Source organism: Bombina bombina, chromosome 4 (assembly GCF_027579735.1).
Source record: "Bombina bombina isolate aBomBom1 chromosome 4, aBomBom1.pri, whole genome shotgun sequence".
In the NCBI taxonomy this organism is placed as follows: domain Eukaryota; kingdom Metazoa; phylum Chordata; class Amphibia; order Anura; family Bombinatoridae; genus Bombina; species Bombina bombina.
In genome coordinates, this window is record NC_069502.1 from 335,653,130 (window position 1) to 335,673,292 (window position 20,163).

The 20,163-nt window shown below is 39.8% G+C and overlaps 1 protein-coding gene across 1 annotated transcript in view; it reads left to right on the forward strand.

Moving 5' to 3' along the window:
* LEKR1 (leucine, glutamate and lysine rich 1) overlaps nt 1-20,163 on the forward strand; it is a 166,974-nt gene that overhangs the window by 99,965 nt on the left and 46,846 nt on the right. The window contains exon 3 of the mRNA XM_053711788.1: nt 7,449-7,568. Within this exon, the coding sequence (XP_053567763.1) occupies nt 7,449-7,568 (120 nt within the window). The remainder of the gene's footprint in view (nt 1-7,448; nt 7,569-20,163) is intronic.

Consider the following 20,163-nt stretch of genomic DNA (forward strand, 5'->3'; position numbering starts at 1 on the left):
ATTCACCTTACCTTATTTTTTATGCGGATAAGGAGGTCCTTCGTACTAAGTTGGGTTTTCTCCATAAGGTGGTTTCAGATCAAAACATTAATCAGGAAATTGTTGATTCCCTCTCTTTGTCTTAATCCTTCTTCTCATAAGGAACGTCTTTTGCATAACTTGGATGTTGTGCGTGCTTTAAAATTTTAACTACAGGCTACTAAGGATTTTCGCCAGTCTTCTGCCCTTTTTGTTTGTTTCTCTGGAAAGTGGAAGGGTCAGAAGGCCTCTTCTACTTCTCTTTCCCTCTGGTTGAGAAGTATGATTCGTTTTGTTTATGAGACTGCTGGACAGCAGGCTCCTGAGAGAATTACGGCTCATTCTACTAGGGCTGTCTCCTTATCCTGGGCTTTCAAAAATGAAGCTTCTGTGGAACAGATTTGCAAGGCGGCTACATGGATCTCTCTACATACTTTTTCAAAATTTTACAAATTTTATACTTTTGCCTCGGCTGAGGCTTCCTTTGGGAGAAAGGTTCTTCAAGCGGTGGTGCCTTCTGTTTAGATCTGCCTGTCTTGTTCTCCCTCCCTGTTCATTTTCGTGTCCACTAGCTTGGCTATTGGTTCCTACTAGTAATTGGAATGACGTTGTGGACTCTCCATGTCTTAGGAAAGAAAACAAAATTTATGCTTACCTGATAAATTTATTTATTTCCGGACATGGAGAGTCCACGACCCCACCCTTAATTAAGATAGTATTTTTTGTTAAACCTCAGGCACCTCTACATCTTTGTATTATCTTTTTCCATTTGACTGAGGGTTATGGGTAAGGGAAGTGACACTTAACAGCTCTGCTGGGGTGCTCTTTGCCTCCTCCTGCTGGCCAGGAGTGAATATCCCACTAGCTATTGGAATGACGTTGTGGACTCTCCATGTCCGGAAATAAATACAGTTATCAGGTAAGCATACATTTTGTTTTCTGTATAATGATTTCCTTTTAGAATCTCTTTTCTGAATATTTCTTGCTATTTTTTATTACAGTTCACAAAAGCAATAATCTAATGATACTGTTTCAAATCCTATCATGTTACCATTTGAAATCAGGGTTTCTCTAGAAGAAAAATATGTATGGTATGTTTCATATTACATTCCATACCTTCAGGCAAATGGTTAAGACATTCACCCTGTGAAGGTAATTCTTGCCATTCAGTCATATGCTTTGAATACTGATAGAGCTGAAGAAATTGTGGCATGTCCAATGGAAAACAGATTGGTACTGCCAGGGTCAGATGGCTCTGTGTTCATTGGGATTACTTGTGATTTTTTTTTTGCTTCTGAGCTGTAAATAGTAAATATCTTTATTGCATGGGGATCTATATACAGGGTCAGATGCCTACTGCCCTGATTGATACCGTAAAGGCCTAAAGGAACACAAAACTCAGTATTGAATACCCTAAAACATGCTTAATTATAGATAATAGTTTGTATTGTACTTTTATTATGTATATTACCTTTTTTCCCTGTAACTTAGCTCTAAAAATAGCATTTTTCCCAGTGCTAAAGATTTAATATACAGTATATGAATTCAGAACACTTATTTGCTTTGTTCTGCACTCAGATTCCTTGATCAGTGTAGTAGCTCAGGAGATGTAAAACCACAGTTTTACATATGTTTAAAATCTTTATTTTTGCATACAAAATACAGAGCCTATTTGCTGATATATACCTGGCATATATATAATAGATAGTTTGATATCCCTTTAAACAGGCTTTTTATTCCAGGGAGATACAGAAAGGAATAAAAATCTTCTGACCATGTTAATGTCGATGTAGACAAAAAAATGCAGTTGATATTTACTGCTAAACTACTTCCTTCATTTAAGATTGTAATATAAAATTCTTAATTATGCATAGTAAGAACAATTACAGTATATATTTTCATTAATTATGTTATCTGTTTTCTGTAATTTAACTCCAAAAATATTGTAAGCAAATCATTGAGCACTGTATTAGCAGATTGGCTCCTCCAAGTAAACAACTGGTGGTGATTTTAGTGGGGGTAGGCCATTTAAAAACAATTGCAGTAAACAAAGGGTTAATGTATCCAGAAAGTGTTTCCCTTCTGCTAGTATGTTAGTTTATTGCAGGACTACAAAACCTAGTTTAATAGTTTTCCCTTTTAAATTACATTTTTTGTGCTTGTTTTTGTCTTGAAAAATTACTGAAATTATGTACTGCTAAAGTTTAGGATGGATCTAATACCAAACTTTATATTGAAAATGGATCATGGTAGCTTCTTTACCATGTAAATTCAAGTAGATAAAAAAAATATATTTTTCCCTAGGTGTAGTGGTTTATAAATATATTAACATTGTAGTTTTATACCGCGTTAATATAAATACTAGATTTTATATGTTGACTCTACATATACTGCTGAAAAGTGATAGTATGGAAAAACAAAATGAGAAACAAAATGAGCTTTTTCATTAAAAATATATGCAGCTACATAAATATTCAAATGCTTTGCTACTGCAGCCCTGAATCTGCTCTGCCGCAACCTGTAGTTTGAAAGGTCACACATTTATTTAGATTTGTTATTTTGTGTAGTTAAATGGTTTAATAGTGTCCCTAAGGTATATAAAAGCTTAAGAGCTACATGATATATATGCAACAAAACAAGCATAAGGACTATGAGACAAAACGAAGACACTGTTGTTGAATTCCTGATAGGAAATAGTACTTGCACTGCTTTTTGCAATGAAGCACAACTGTTTTATTTTTGTGTGGATTTTTTTGTTGTGGTTTTGTATTTAAAGGGATAGAAACTCCCAAAATTTTATTTCATGTTTTGGATAGAACATACAATTTTAAACAATTTTCCAATTTACTTCTATTATCAATTTGCTTTATTCTCTTGTTTTCCTTTGCTGAAGGAACAACAATGCTCTACTCAGCAGCTAGCTGAACACATCTAGTCAGCCAATCAAAAGAGACAAATGTGTGCAGGCACCAATCAGCAACCAACTCCTACTAGTGTAGGATATCTGCATTTTATTTGTCAACAAGAGATAACAAAAGAACAAAGCACATTTAAAAACAAGATAATTTCAAAGGGTCTCTATCTGAATCATGCAAGTTTAATTTTGACTTTCCTATCCTTTTAACAAGAATTAGCTAGTCATGATCATTGGAAAGCTAGATTTATCAAATTAGAGAACAGTTCAGAATTACTCCCAAATGATTTGCGTGGTTCTAAGAACATATTCCTTCAAATTAGGGACAGTCTACAACTTAGTCATCTTAAAGTCTTACTTTAGACTAAGCTGCAAATAGCCCCTGCACCCTTTCTATATCATACAGCAGGAACAGTAAAAAACGTTTCTGGTCACTTTTAAATGGCTGCCAAACTCTGCCCACTGCCTTTGCTCTGGACTACTTTCTAACTTCTTATTGTTTAAGCAATAGTAAGAGTGATAGAGCATAGGCATGTGCAGAAAAATTGACATCCACCCTATTTTTAACTTCATATAATATCTGAACTTAGTGTGTTGTGAATTCCATTTGCACCATTTTCATCAACAATATTACATCTAGAACTTTATGATACCCATAATTTGAAAGAGGAGTCTCTCCTCTTTAACATTGTGGGTCTCATGGATTTAAAGTGAATTTAAACTTTGCAAGGTTCGATCATTTTAAATGTAAATAGCGCTAAAATTAAGGGTACTTTAAGTCATCATTTTTGCTAGTTTTCAATATTTACCTAATTATCACTGTTTTTCCATTCTATTATAATCGTTTGATAATCAGCCCGTTTTTTTTTTTTTTTTTTTTGCAGTCAGGTCACGTTCTTAGATTATCCAATCATATGTCTGGCCGTTAGGCGGCCGTCATTTGACGTCACTCTATTTCTTGCCGTTGTGCGCATGCGTTGGCTACACTTCCTCTCCCTTCCAAGCCGTGCTCGTTCCAGCTTAGCGCATGCGCAATTCACCTGCGCTTTAGCTCACAATTGATTTTAGTCACGCAGGCGCAATTAGACAGTACAGCATGATGTGCGCATGCGCAAGTTGAATGTCAATCGAGAACGCGCTTTTCCAGTACGTATAGAGCGGGTGGGACCGCTCTGTACGTAATACACTGAGAAACCAGGAACTAAATGGAGGGAGGAGCTAGGAGCGGCCGAGAACAGAGATAAAAACTCTTTATTTTACATTTATATATATACCAAAATGTTTAAAAAACTTAGCGATCTTGATATATAGTACATGATTAACATAATACAGCTGTCAATAATGGAAAACTTTACCTTCACTTTAATCCTTGTTCAGAAAGAAACACAATTTCAGCTCAATTTTAGAGACTCCCCACATCTATTTCTCTACATCTCTTGGAATGCGGCTATTTTTACTCAGACCATGTGGTAACCAGAGGGGTCATATTGTTCTCTAAGTTGAATGTGAGCTGTTCTTTTACTGCCTGTCCCCAGGATCAGACACTAGATATGTCCCCATGTCTTGGGAGTATTGGCCCCCTCTTGGCTCAGACACCCATAGATATACAATCAAAACTGTATCATTGGAGTTATGCAGACTTGTTTTCAGTCTTCTTGTTGGCAGGAGGGCAGATAACAGCTCTACATATGAGGAAGAGTGTCATTTATAAGCAAAACTAATTAAATGACTTTAGTCTGTCCCCAAAACAACAAGCATTCAAAGAATAAGCTTTGCATACTGCAAAAAAGATTATACTACAGTGGATCCCTCTGATTGTTGTTACTATAGTGCTGTATTACCCTGCATACCCTCCTATAAAAATGAAAGGAAGCACTTCATAATATTGCAATAAGACATTTATACAATTCAAATGTAAAGTGATTCAAACCTGTACATTTAGATTTATGGATTGAAAATTATACATTTAAAGTGATATGAAACTTCAAATTTTTCTTTCATGATTCAGATAGAGTATGCAATTTTAAACAACTTTCTAATTTAATTATATTATCAATTTGTCTTCTCTCTCTTTGTATCTTTTGTTAAGCACTATACGGCAGCAGTTTTGCAAGAATGTTATCCATTTGAAAGAGCACTATATGGCAGCACTATTTCCTGCAATGCCTACTTAGGTATCTCTTCAACAAATAATATCATGGCAACAAAGCAAAGTAAATTGGAAACTTTTTTTAAATGTTATGCTCTGTCTGAATCACAAAGACATTTTTTTGGCTTCCCTACCCCTTTAAGTTAACCCCTTAATGACAAGTGACGTACCAGGTACGTCCTGCAAAAACTTGCAGTTAGTGACAATGGACGTACCTGGTACGTCACTTGTCTAAGAGAGTGCTGGAAGCGATCGCAATCGCTTCCAGCAGCTCTCAGGGTATTGCAGTGATGCCTCCATATGGAGGCATCCTGCAATACCATTTAGAAGACTCCGATGCAGAGAGAGCCACTCTGTGGCCCTCTCTGCACCGGTAGCGATGGTGCCGGTTCGTTGGTGGGTGGGAGCACATCAGGGAGGCGGGTGGGCGGCCCATCGCTACCCGGCATCCGGTTCCTGTAAGTGCTATGTGCACGCCGGGTGCCGGGAGCGTGCGGGGGCGCGCGGGGGCGCGCGGGGGGGGCGCGCGGGGGCGCCCGATTACATGCCCACTGCCACCAATGAGAAAGGAAGGGGGGATAAAAGTAAAATATAAATAAATATATAAGGATCTGGGAGGGGGAGGGGGTTGGGGTATTGTGGGGGGCTGCTACACTACAGAAAAATGTAAACTGGCAATAAATTGCAAAAAAAAACACTTGTTTTGGGGGCAAATTGGGTACTGGCAGACAGCTGCCAGTACCCAAGATGGCGGCAATTAGGTAGGGGAGAGGGTTAGAGAGCTGGGGGGGGGGGATCATGGAGGTTGGGGCTAAGGCAGGAGTCCATCACAGCTAAAACATTTTAATTTTTTTTATTAAAAAAAAGAAAAACTCCTTTTATTTAGTACTGGCAGACTTTCTGCCAGTACTTAAGATGGCGGGGACAATTGTGGGGTGGGGGAGGGAAGAGAACTGTTTGGGAGGGATCAGGGGGTGGGATGTGTCAGGTGGGAGGCTGATCTCTACCCTAAAGCTAAAATTAACCCTGCAAGCTCCCTACAACCTACCTAATTAACCCCTTCACTGCTGGGCATAATTTACGTGTGGTGCGCAGCAGCATTTAGTGGCCTTCTAATTACCAAAAAGCAATGCCAAAGCCATATAAGTCTGCTATTTCTGAACAAAGGGGATCCCAAAGAAGCATTTACAACCATTTGTGCCTTAATTGCACAAGCTGTTTGTAAATAATTTCAGTGGGAAACCTAAAGTTTGTGACAAAATTTGTGAAAAAGTGAACTTATTTTTTTATTTGATGACATTTGGCGGTGAAATGGTGGCATGAAATATACCAAAATGGGCCTAGATCAATACTTTGGGTTGTCTTCTAAAAAAAAATATATACATGTCAAGGGATATTCAGGTATTCCTGACAGATATCAGGGTTCCAATGTAACTAGCGCTAATTTTGAAAAAAAGTTGTTTGGAAATAGCAAAGTGCTACTTGTATTTATGGCCCTATAACTTGCAAAAAAAGTAAAGAACATGTAAACATTGGGTATTTCTAAACTCAGGACAAAATTTAGAAACTATTTAGCATGGGTGTTTTTTGGTGATTGTAGATGTGTAACAGATTTTGGGGGTCAAAGTTAGAAAAAGTGTGTTTTTTTCAATTTTTTCCTCATATTTTATATTTTTTTTATAGTAAATTATAAGATATGATGAAAATAATGGTATCTTTAGAAAGTCCATTTAATGGCGAGAAAAACGGTATATAATATGTGTGGGTACAGTAAATGAGTAAGAGGAAAATTACAGCTAAACACAAACACCGCAGAAATGTAAAAATAGCCATTGTCATTAAGGGTAAGAAAATTGAAAAATGGTCCGGTCATTAAGGGGTTAAAGGGACACTGAACCCAAATTTTTTCTTTCATGATTCAGATAGAGCATGCAATTTTAAGCCACTTTCTAATTTATTCCTATTATCGATTTTTCTTCGTTCTCTTGCTATCTTTATTTTAAAAAGAAGACATCTAAGCTTTTTTTTTATTCAGAACTCTGGACAGCACTTTTTTATTGGGGGGTGAGTTTATCCACCAATCAGCAAGAACAACCCAGGTTGATCACCAAAAATGGTGCGGCATATAAACTTACTTTCTTGCATTTCAAATAAAGATACCAAGAGAATGAAGAAAATTTGATAATAGGAGTAAATTAGAAAGTTGTTTAAAATGTCATGCTCTATCTGAATCACGAAAGAAAAAAATTGGGTACAGTGCCCCTTTAATGCATTACTGCTATGTCTCTTAAATGTACCTTTTTAGTATGTGTTTGTGTCACTAAATATATTAATGATCACATATTGCTTTATCATCTTCTTTGGTAGGCTGCAAGTTGTAATGTTGCAATTAAAGTTGAAAGAAGATGAGGTGCAACAACTGACAAAGGAACGTACCTACTTTCAACAACAAGTCAAAGTTGCAAAACATGAACAGCATATGTTGGGGTGAGTGTGATGTCCAGATTTTGGTATAATATAAAATAAATCATTATTAAATATTTCTTTAAAATAAGACGGATGATGGATGAAAAATACTAACTGTTTTAGGGAAGTTGAACCTATCGCTCCCTTTAACTCAAAGTACCAGAGTATTGTTAGCTTTTTTTGCTGTAACTCTATTTAAACAGAAATAGAGCTGTTGTTTTTTTTTTAAATTTATTTACCTATGAAAACTATATATATATTTAAAGAAGACAATGCAAGGTATTGATCTAGACCAATTTTGGTATATTTCATTCCTCTATTTGGTCACCAAATACGATCATATAAAAAAAGCATTAAAGGGAAAGTAAACCCATTTTTTTTCTTTCATGATTCAGATATATCATGCAATTTTAAGCAACTTTCTAATTTATTCCTATTATTCACAGTGGCATCACTAGGGGGGGGGGGGGGTGCGGGCCGCACCTGGGTGACACCCTCCAGGGGGTGACACCACAAAATTTTTTTTTTTTTACATTTTATTGAAATTCAAAGAAATACAATGTAGAGATGCATAGATTTTTTCTCTTGTAAGGTGTATCCAGTCCACTGGTTCATCCATTACTTGTGGGTGGCAGTTAGGGAAGGAGCTGTCTATATAGCTCCTCCCCTAACTGCCACCCCCAGTCATTCTCTTGCAGCTCTCGACAAGATAGGAAATATCAAGAGATATGTGGTGACTTAGTGTAGTTTTACCTTCAATCAAAAGTTTGTTATTTTTAAACGGTACCGGTGTTGTACTGTTTTACTCTCAGGCAGAAATAAGAAGAAGAATCTGCCTGGAGGTTGATGATCTTAGCGGTTTGTAACTAAGGTCCATTGCTGTTCTCACGCATAACTGAAGAGTATGGGAAAGACTTCAGTTGGGGGAACGGTTTGCAGATTACCTGCTTTGAGGTATTTTCAGTATATTTATTTCTAGAGAGATGATAAGATCTAGAAAATGCTGACAGAGCCTTGTATAATTGAGGTAAGCCTGATGCAGTGATTTAACAACGACTGGGATCATACTTACAAAAAAAAGGTAATATTCATGTTAATACTCATATTTCTTAGTGACAAAATGTTTTCATGTTGTATAGAAAGAACGTTTTTTCTCTGAGGGTGATAAATCGTTTTTTGGGGCCTAGTTTCCACATGGCTAGTCAGATACTCCTAGGAGTATTTTCTTAAGGCCCTCTGACATCGAGTGCATGGTGGGAGGGGACTATTTTCGCGCTCTAGATGCGCAGTTCATATTCAGATTGAGACATCCAGCTTCCCTAAAGGAGTCCTCTGGCATCTGAGGACCACTATAGAGGGCTTATTTCTTTCCTAAATCGTATTTGAGGGCAGGTAGGAGCCACAGCAGAGCTGTGGCAAGGTGTTTAACTGTTTATTAACGTTTTTTAACGTTTTTCAAATCCGGTTTGGGGCCTAAAGGGTTAATCATCCGTTTGCAAGTGGATGCAATGCTGCTTTAGTCCCTTATACACACTGTAAAAATCTCGAAGAGTTTACTACTTTTTAACACTGTTTTGCAGTTTATGTGATAGGTTTTTTTTCTCTTAAAGGCACAGTACCGTTTTTATTTAATTGCTGTTTCACATTTATTAAAGTGTTTTCCAAGCTTGCTGGTCTCATTACTAGTCTGTTAAACATGTCTGACATAGAGGAAACTCCTTGTTCAATATGTTTAGAAGCCATTGTGGAACCCCCTCTTAGAATGTGTACCAAATGTACTGAAATTTCTATAACTTATAAAGACCATATTATGGCATTTAAAGATTTATCACCAGAGGTTTCTCAAACTGACAAAAGGGAGGTTATGCCATCTAGCTCTCCCCACGTGTCAGAACTCCCGCTCAAGTGACGCCAAGTACATCTAGCGCGTCCAATGCATTTACCTTACAAGACATGGTGGCAGTTATGACTAATAGCCTCACAGAGGTATTGTCCAAACTGCCAGGGTTACAAGGAAAGTGATACAGCTCTGGGGCTAGAACAAATACAGAGCTTTCTGATGCTTTAGTAGCTATGTCCGATATACCCTCACAATGCTCCGAAGCCGTGGCAAGGGATTTGCTATCTGAGGGTGAGATTTCAGATTCAGGGAAGACGTTACTTCAGTCCGATTCTGAAATGACAGCCTTTAAATTTAAGCTTGAACACCTCCGCTTATTGCTCAGGGAGGTTTTAGCAACTCTGGATGACTGTGACCCCATTGTAGTTCCAGAGAAATTGTGTAAAATGGACAAATACTTTGCAGTGCCTGTTTAAACTGATGTTTTTCCAGTCCCTAAGAGGTTTTCGGAAATTATTACTAAGGAATGGAATAGACCAGGTGTGCCGTTCTCTCCCCCTCCTGCTTTTAAAAAGATGTTTCCCATAGATGCCGCCATACGGGACTCATGGCAGACGGTCCCTAAGGTGGAGGGAGCAGTCTCTACCCTAGCTAAGCGTACAACTATCCCCGTCGAGGACAGTTGTGCTTTCTTAGATCCTATGGATAAAAAATTGGAGGGTCTGGCTTATGTATTCCCACCATTTCCTCTCCTCCCTCGTCTGATTTCCAAGATCAAGCAGGAGAGAGCTTCGGTGATTTTGATAGCACCTGCGTGGCTTAGCAGGTTGTAACTAAGATCCATTGCTGTTCTCACACATAACTGAAGAGATGAGGTAACTTCAGCTGGGGAAATGGCGTGCAGGGTCTCCTGCTATGAAGTATGTGCAGTTTAAATTTTTCTAGAGAAATGAATATGCTAGAAAATGCTGTTAATACCGGATTTATTTAAGGTAAGCCTGATTACAGTGATTTAATAACGACTTGTATCATGCTTGCTGTAAAAGGTAATATTCTTATTACTTTCTCACATTACTGAAAATAAGATAACGTTTGCTGGAAGTGTTTAAACGTTTTTTTTCTACATATTGGTGATAAAACTTTATTGGGGCCCAGTTTTTTCCACATGGCTGGCTAGATTTTGCCTAGGGATAGTTTTTTATGGCCCTCTCACTGTGAGTACAGGTTGGGAGGGGCCTAATTTCAGGCCTAAATCGTGCAGTAGCTTTTGCAGCTTGAGACTTCCAGCTTCCCTGAAGGAGTCTCCTGAACACTTAGGACCTCTACAAAGGGTTTTTGTGCCTTCAAAAGTCGTTGTATGGGCAGGTAGGGCCACAACAGAGCTGTGGCAGTTTGTTGTGACTGTTAAAAAATGTTTATATCGTTTTTTTTTCGTTTTGAAACTAAGGGGTTAATCATCCATTTGCAAGTGGGTGCAATGCTCTGTTAGTCTATTATACACACTGTAAAAATTTTGTAAGAGTTACTGCTTTTTATCACTGTTTTTCAATTTCTGACAAAAATTGTTTCTCTTAAAGGCACAGTACCGTTTTTATTTTTTGCTTGTTTACATTTATCAAAGTGTTTTCCAAGCTTGCTGGTCTCATTGCTAGTCTGTTTAAACATGTCTGACATAGAGGAAACTCCTTGTTCATTATGTTTAGAAGCTATTGTGGAACCCCCTCTTAGAATGTGTACCAAATGTACTGATTTTACTTTAAGTTATAAAGATCATATTTTGTCTTTAAAAGATTTATCACCAGAGGAAATTGACAAGGGGGAAGTTATGCCGACTAACTCGCCCCACGTGTCAGAACCTTTGACTCCCGCTCAAGGGACTCCCGCTCAAGTGGCGCCAAGTACATCTAGCGCGCCCATGGTGTTTACTTTACAAGACATGGCGGCAGTTATGGATCATACCCTTACAGCGGTATTGTCCAAACTACCAGGGTTACAAGGAAAGCGAGACAGCTCTGGGACTAGAAAAAATACAGAGCTCTCTGATGCTTTAGTAGCTATGTATGATATCCCCTCACAATATGCAGAAGCTGAGGCAGGAGAGCTTCTTTCTGTGGGTGATTTTTCTGACTCAGGGAAGATGCTTCAACCTGATTCTGATATGTCTACATTTAAATTTAAGCTTGAACACCTCCGCGTGTTGCTCAGGGAGGTTTTAGCTACTCTTGATGACTGTGACACCATTATAGTGCCAGAGAAATTGTGTAGATTGGATAAATACTATGCAGTGCCTGTTTACACTGATGTTTTTCCAATACCTAAAAGGTTTTCAGAAATTATTACTAAGGAATGGGATAGACCAGGTGTACCGTTCTCTCCCCCTCCTATTTTTAAGAAAATGTTTCCAATAGATGCCGCTACACGGGACTTATAGCAAACGGTCCCTAAGGTTGAGGGAGCAGTTTCTACCCTAGCTAAGCGTACAACTATTCCCGTCAAGGACAGTTGTGCTTTCCTAGATCCAATGGATAAAAGTTAGAGGGTTACCTTAAGAAAATGTTTATTCAACAAGGTTTTATTCTCCAGCCTCTTGCATGCATTGCCCTGGTCACTGCTTCTGCGGCCTTCTGGTTTGAGTCTCTGGAAGAGGCCTTACAGGTAGAAACTCCATTGGATGATATACTTGACAAGCTTAAAGCGCTTAAGCTAGCCAATTCATTTGTTTCTGACGCCGTTGTTCATTTAACCAAACTAACGGCTAAGAACTCAGGTTTTGCTATACAGGTGCGTAGGGCGCTATGGCTTAAATCCTGGTCAGCTGAAGTTACTTCAAAGTCTAAGCTTCTCAACATTCCCTTCAAGGGGCAGACCCTATTCGGGCCTGGACTGAAGGAGATCATTTCTGATATTACTGGAGGAAAAGGTCATGCCCTTCCTCAGGATAGGTCTAATAAATTAAGGACCAAACAAACTTATTTTCGTGCCTTTCGAAACTTTAAGATGAGCGCGGCATCAACTCCCTCTAATGCAAAACAAGCCCAGTCCAAGCCGGTCTGGAGACCTAACCAGGCCTGGAACAAAGGTAAGCAGGCCAAGAAGCCTGCTGCTGCCTCTAAGACAGCATGAAAGATCAGCCCCCGATCAGGTAACGGATCTAGTAGGGGGCAGACTTTCTCTCTTCGCCCAGGCTTGGGCAAGAGATGTCCAGGATCCCTGGGCGTTGGAAATTGTGTCCCAGGGATATCTTCTGGACTTCAAAGCTTCTTCCCCAAAAGGAAGATTTCACCTCTCACATTTATCTGCAGACCAGATAAAGAGAGTGGCATTCTTACATTGTGTTCAAGACCTCCTAGTTATGGGAGTGATCCACCCAGTTCCAAAGGAGGAACAGGGGCAAGGCTTCTATTGAAATCTCTTTGTGGTTCCCAAGAAAGAGGGAACCTTCAGACCAATCTTAGATCTCAAGATCCTAAACAAATTTCTCAGGGTCCCATCTTTCAAGATGGAGACTATTTGAACCATCCTACCTATGATCCAGGAGGGTCAATACATGACTACCGTGGACTTAAAGGATGCTTATCTTCACATTCCGATACACAAAGATCATCATCGGTTTCTCAGGTTCGCCTTCCTAGACAGGCATTACCAGTTTGTGGCTCTTCCCTTTGGTTTAGCTACGGCACCAAGAATCTTTACGAAGGTTCTGGGGTCACTTCTGGCGGTCCTAAGGCCGCGGGGCATAGCAGTAGCCCCTTACTTAGACGACATTCTGATACAGGCGTCAAATTTCCAAATTACCAAGTCCCATACGGACATTGTTCTGGCATTCCTGAGGTCTCATGGGTGGAAAGTGAACGAAAAGAAGAGTTCTCTATCCCCTCTCACAAGAGTTTCCTTCCTGGCAACTCTGATAGATTCTGTAGAAATGAGGATTTACCTGACAGAGGACAGGTTGTCAAAACTTCTAAATTCCTGCCGTGTTCTTTATTATACTTCTCGCCCTTCGGTGGCTCAGTGTATGGAAGTAATCGGCTTAATGGTAGCGGCAATGGACATAGTTCCGTTTGCCCGCCTACAGCTCAGACCGCTGCAACTCTGCATGCTCAGTCAGTGGAATGGGGATTACACAGATTTGTCCCCTCTACTAAATCTGGATCAAGAGACCAGGGATTCTCTTCTCTGGTGGCTATCTCGGATCCATCTGTCCAAAGGTATGACCTTCCGCAGGCCAGATTGGACAATAGTAACTACAGATGCCATCCTTCTGTGCTGGGGTGCAGTCTGGAACTCTCTGAAGGCTCATGGGTCCTGGACTCAGGAGGAGGCACTCCTTCCAATAAACATTCTGGAACTAAGAGCGATATTCAATGCTCTTCAGGCTTGGCCTCAGCTAGCGGCAGTGAGGTTCATCAGATTTTAGTCGGACAACATCACAACTGTAGCTTACATCAACCATCAAGGGGGAACAAGGAGTTCCCTAGCGATGTTGGAGGTTTCAAAGATAATTCAATGGGCAGAGATTCACTCTTGCCATCTATCAGCTATCCATATCCCAGGAGTATAGAACTGGGAGGCAGATTTTCTAAGTCGTCAGACTTTTCATCCGGGGGAGTGGGAGCTCCATCCGGAGGTGTTTGCACAGTTGATTCAACGTTGGGGCAAACCAGAACTGGATCTCATGGTGTATCGCCAGAACGCCAAGCTTCCTTGTTACGGATCCAGGTCCAGGGATCCCAAGGCAGCAATGATAGATGCTCTAGCAGCGCCTTGGTCCTTCAACCTGGCTTATGTGTTTCCTCTGCTCCCTCGTCTGATTGCCAAGATCAAACAGGAGAGAGCATCAGTAATTTTGATAGCACCTGCGTGGCCACGCAGGACTTGGTATTCAGATCTGGTGTCATCCTTTTCACCATGGACTCTGCCTCTGAGGCAAGACCTTCTACTTCAGGGTCCTTTCAACCATCCAAATCTAATTTCTCTGCGGATGACTGCTTGGAGATTGAACGCTTGATTTTATCAAAGCGTGGTTTCTCCGAATCGGTCATTGATACCTTAATACAGGCGCGAAAGCCTGTCACTAGGAAAATCTATCATAAGATATGGTGTAAATATCTTCATTGGTGTGAATCCAAGGGTTACTCATGGAGTAAGGTCAGGATTCCTAGGATATTATCTTTTCTCCAAGAAGGATTGGAGAAGGGTTTGTCAGCTAGTTCCTTAAAAGGACAGATTTCTGCTCTGTGTATTTTTTTGCACAAACGTCTGGCTGAGGTTCCAGACGTGCAGGCATTTTGTCAGGCTTTAGTCAGAATCAAGCCTGTGTTTAAACCTGTTGCTCCGCCTTGGAGTTTAAATTTAGTTCTTAAGGTTCTTCAAGGGTACCAAACCTGGTTTGTTACCTAAGGTGGTATCTAATAAAAATATCAATCAGGAGATTGTTGTACCGTCACTGTGTCCTAATCCTTCTTCAAAGAAGGAACGTCTTTTACACAATCTTGACGTGGTTCGTGCTTTAAAGTTTTATTTACAAGCTACTAAAGATTTTCGTCAAACATCTGCATTGTTTGTTGTCTACTCTGGACAGAGGAGAGGCCAAAAGGCTTCGGCAACCTCTCTTTTTTTTTGGCTAAGGAGTATAATACGCTTAGCTTATGAGACTGCTGGCCAGCAGCCTCCTGAAAGGATTACAGCTCATTCTACTAGAGCGGTAGCTTCCACATGGGCTTTTAAAAATGAGGCTTCTGTTGAACAGATTTGTAAGGCGGCGACTTGGTCTTCGCTTCATACTTTTTCAAAGTTCTATAAATTTGATACATTTGCTTCTTCGGAGGCTATTTTTGGGAGAAAGGTCTTGCAGGCAGTGGTGCCTTCTGTTTAAGCGCCTGCCTTGTCCCTCCCTTCATCCGTGTCCTATAGCTTTGGTATTGGTATCCCACAAGTAATGGATGATCCGTGGACTGGATACACCTTACAAGAGAAAACATAATTTATGCTTACCTGATAAATTTATTTCTCTTGTGGTGTATCCAGTCCACGGCCCGCCCTCTCATTTTAAGGCAGGTGTTTTTTATTTTTAAACTACAGTCACCACTGCACCCTATAGTTTCTCCTTTCTCTTGCTTGTCTTCGGTCGAATGACTGGTAGTGGCAGTTAAGGGAGGAGCTATATAGACAGCTCTGCTGTGGGTGATCCTCTTGTAGCTTCCTGTTGGGAAGGAGAATATCCCACAAGTAATGGATGATCCGTGGACTGGATACACCACAAGAGAAATACATTTATCAGGTAAGCATAAATTATGTTTTTAATGGGCATGGATTTCTAGATCTCATAATCAGAGCAAGCATTTTGTTATCTGGCAAGAGTTTCTGTTACAATCCTTTAGACTAAAATCAGATGTTTACTAAGTTGACCAGTTTTCCAAGACACCATTTAAAGGGACATGAAACCCATATGTTTTCTTTCATGATTTAGAAAAAGCATTCAATTTTAAATAACTTTCCAATTTACATCTAATATCTAATTTTCTTCATTCTTTTGATATCCTTTGTTGAAAATAATATCTAAATATGCTCAGGAGCTGCTGATTGGTGGCTGCACATAGATAACTCATGTGATTGGCTCACCCATGTGCATTGCTATTTCTTCAACAAAGGACATCTAAATAATGAAGGCGTATCCTAGCCACTGCCTCACCAGCCTCTGACGTCACTGCACGTCACTGCTTCTACTCCAAGGCCCATTCAAACATCCAAATCTAATTTCTCTGCGGCTGACTGCTTGGAGATTGAACGCTTGATTTTATCAAAACGTGGTTTCTCCGAGTCGGTCATTGATACCTTGATTCAGGCTTGAAAGCCTGTCACCAGGAAAATCTATCATAAGATATGGTGTAAATATCTTCATTGGTGTGAATCCAAGGGTTACTCATGGAGTAAGGTCAGGATTCCTAGGATATTATCCTTTCTCCAAGAAGGATTGGAGAAGGGATTGTCAGCTAGTTCCTTAAAGGGATAGATTTCTGCTCTGTCTATTCTTCTGCACAAGCGTCTGGCAGATGTTCCAGACGTTCAGGTGTTTTGTCAGGCTTTAGTTAGAATCAAGCCTGTGTTTAAACCTGTTGCTCCGCCATGGAGTTTAAATTTGGTTCTTAAAGTTCTTCAAGGGGTTCCGTTTGAACCTCTGCATTCCATAGATATCAAGCTTTTATCTTGGAAAGTTCTGTTTTTGGTAGCTATCTCTTTGGCTCGAAGAGTTTCAGAGTTATCTGCCTTACAATGTGATTCCCCTTATCTGATCTTCCATGCTGATAAGGTAGTTTTGCGTACCAAACCTGGGTTTCTTCCTAAGGTGGTATCTAATAAGAATATCAATCAGGAGATTGTGGTTCCGTCACTGTGTCCTAATCCTTCTTCAAAGAAGGAACGTCTATTACACAATCTTGACGTGGTTCGTGCTTTAAAGTTTTATTTACAAGCTACTAAGGATTTTCGTCAAACATCTGCATTGTTTGTTGTCTACTCTGGACAGAGGAGAGGCCAAAAGGCTTCGGCATCTTCTCTTTCTTTTTGGCTGAGAAGCATAATCCGTTTAGCTTATGAGACTGCTAGCCAGCAGCCTCCTGAAAGAATTACAGCTCATTCCACTAGAGCGGTAGCTTCCACATGGGCTTTTAAAAATGAGGCCTCTGTTGAACAGATTTGTAAGGCGGCGACTTGGTCTTCGCTTCATACTTTTTCTAAATTCTACAAATTTGATACTTTTGCTTCCTCGGAGGCTATTTTTGGGAGAAAGGTCTTGCAGGCAGTGGTATCTTCCGTTTAATTTCCTGCCTTGTCCCTCCCTTTATCCGTGTCCTAAAGCTTTGGTATTGGTATCCCACAAGTATTGGATGAACCCGTGGACTGGATACACCTTACAAGAGAAAACAAAATTTATGCTTACCTGATAAATTTCTTTCTCTTGTGGTGTATCCAGTCCACGGCCCACCCTGTCACTTTAAGGCAGGTGTTTTTTATTTTTAAACTACAGTCACCACTGCACCCTATAGTTTCTCCTTTTTTCTTGCTTGTCTTCGGTCGAATGACTGGGGGTGGCAGTTAGGGGAGGAGCTATATAGACAGCTCCTCCCCTAACTGCCACCCACAAGTAATGGATGAACCCGTGGACTGGATACACCACAAGAGAAAGAAATTTATCAGGTAAGCATAAATTTTGTTTTTTATTAGAGGGGCCGGCATTTGTGAACATTAGTGGGACTGGGGAAGTTGTAGACACTTAATTTGTTTGCAAAAAAAATGCTGCAATTTCAACAAATAGTTTTCCCGGCTGCTTTTGCTTGTTTGTACTTTGCTCCTCCCATGCCCAATTTCACTAAGAATATTGTGGGCGTGCCGTGGGGCTTGCGAAGTTGCGCTGCTAGCCTAAACCTGCCTGCCTATCTGTGCTCACTGCTCAGTGACGTGTGGAGCAGTGGAGTCACTCACTGCTGTGCTGTCTCTCTAAACCGGAACTGGGAAATCGTGAGGGGGATGCACTTGACTGCATGACTGTCTGACACTGTCACTAAAGTGAAGGAGCCACGTATGATGCCCACCAGACCGGTACAGTTACGGTACACTAAGTGCACATTGAAGAGATAGATGGGGAGGGCGGGCGGGAGTCTGGGGGTGGACAGGGTGCAGAGGTGATTGGCCATAAGAAGCAATAGGCACGCGGCCCAGTGCTGTGCACTGACAAACTTGGAACAGAGTCCGATATCAGAATTTTCATAGTTTGCGCGCCTAAACCTTTTCTTCAGTGATTTATTTTAGAGTGCTCTTTTTATCTTTCATTTGATGCTCTGCTGAGCCAGGGAGCAGCTCTAGGCAGGAACATTATAATTAATGCAATACAGTTTACATATTTTGTATGTGTGTGTGTCTGAGTTTTTGTGTGTGTGTGTCTCAGTGTTTTTGTGTGTGTGTGTTTTAGTGTTTTTGTGTGTGTGTGTGTGTCTGTGTTTTTTTGTGTGTGTGCGTGTGTCAGAGTGTTTTTGTGTGTGTGTGTGTGTCTGAGTGTGTTTACGAGTATTTGAGTGTGCATTTGAGTGTGTTTTTAAGTGTGTCTGAGTGTTTGTATGTGTGTGTGCCTGTGTTTTTGTGTGTGTCTGCTTTCTGAGGGGGGTGACACCATAACTTACCGCACCGGGTGACACCAACCCTAGTGACGCCACTGATTATTCATTTTTCTTCTTAGTCTTGGTATTTTTATTTGAAAAGCAGGAATGTTAAGCTTAGGAGCCAGCCCATTTTTGATTCAGCACCCTGGGTAGCTCTTGCTGATTGGTGGCTACATTTACCCACCAATCAGCAAGCACTACAGAGTGAGTTTCATTAATGGGTTTCTTGAATATAGGCCATTGATGATTAAGTGAAATACCTGCATTCAGGCAATCGTTACCCATACTGAATATTTCATAATAGTGGTGCATTCAGTCTTTATATGCCAAGACATCACTTGTACAAGGATAAACTATAGAAAGGCACTATGCAGTGTTTTATTTGTAGTCAGAAGCACAAATCACTGTTGTCATGGTAAATACAGTAGTAAGGGAGATAGCAATGAATTCCTAATCTCTAGAACAGTGAATAAGTTACAGAGTTTAACTCTAGTTGAAAAAAACCTCTTGACCTACCTAAACAAGCATATGTTCTATCAACAAGTTTACAGCACATCTGTCATGTGTTTGATTAGCGTGAAAGTCTCAAGAGATATGATCGTTGGTAAACAAGAAAGATTTGGTAATTACACTCTTGCATGTAGTAGATAATAAAAATAGATATAATCAAGGTAGTTAAAAGGACAGTATACACTCATTTTCATATAACTGCATGTAATAGACACTACTATAAAGAATAAGATGCACAGATACTGATATAAAAATCCAGTATAAAACTGTTTAAAAACTTACTTAGAAGCTCTCAGTTTAGCTCTGTTGAAAAGGTAGCTGGAAAGCCCACTACAAATGGGAAATAAGACACTCCCCCCCTCCCCCTTCTTTTGCATATGAAAAGACACTTTACATAAAGAGGAGCAGGTATCTGACGGTATTCTCATATAACTTTGGGGCTTTTCATAATCAACAAATGCATGATAAAAAGACAATGCAACAGCACTTAATCTGAACTTCAAATGAGTAGTAGATTTAATTCTGGCACATTTCAAAGTTATGTCTATTTCCACTCCTGTACCATATGACAGCCATTAGCCAATCACGAATGCATATATGTATATTCTTGCACATGCTCAGTAGGAGCTGGTGATTCAAAAAGTGTAAATATAAAAATACTGTGCATATTTTGTTAATGGACGTAAATTGCTCTATCTGAATCATGAAAGTTTAATTGTGACCTGAGTGTCCTTTTAATTGAGTTCTGTTTACAAATTAACTCCTTTATGTTGGTATATTTTGTTGAAAAGCATACACCAGGAGCAGCAATGCACTACAGGAAAATAGCTGGTAACTGGTAGCCACACATATATGCCTCTTGTCATTGGCTCACTAGATCTGTTCAGTTTGGTCTCAGATGTGCAATTATGCTCTGACTTTAACCCCTTAGTGACAACAGCACTTTTCAATTTTCTTACCGTTTGGGACCATTTTTACATTTCTGCTGTGTTTGTGTTTAGCTGTAATTTTCCTCTTACTCATTTACTATACCCACACATATTTTATACCGTTTTTCTCGCCATTAAATGGACTTTCTAAAGATATTATTATTTTTATCATATCTTATAAT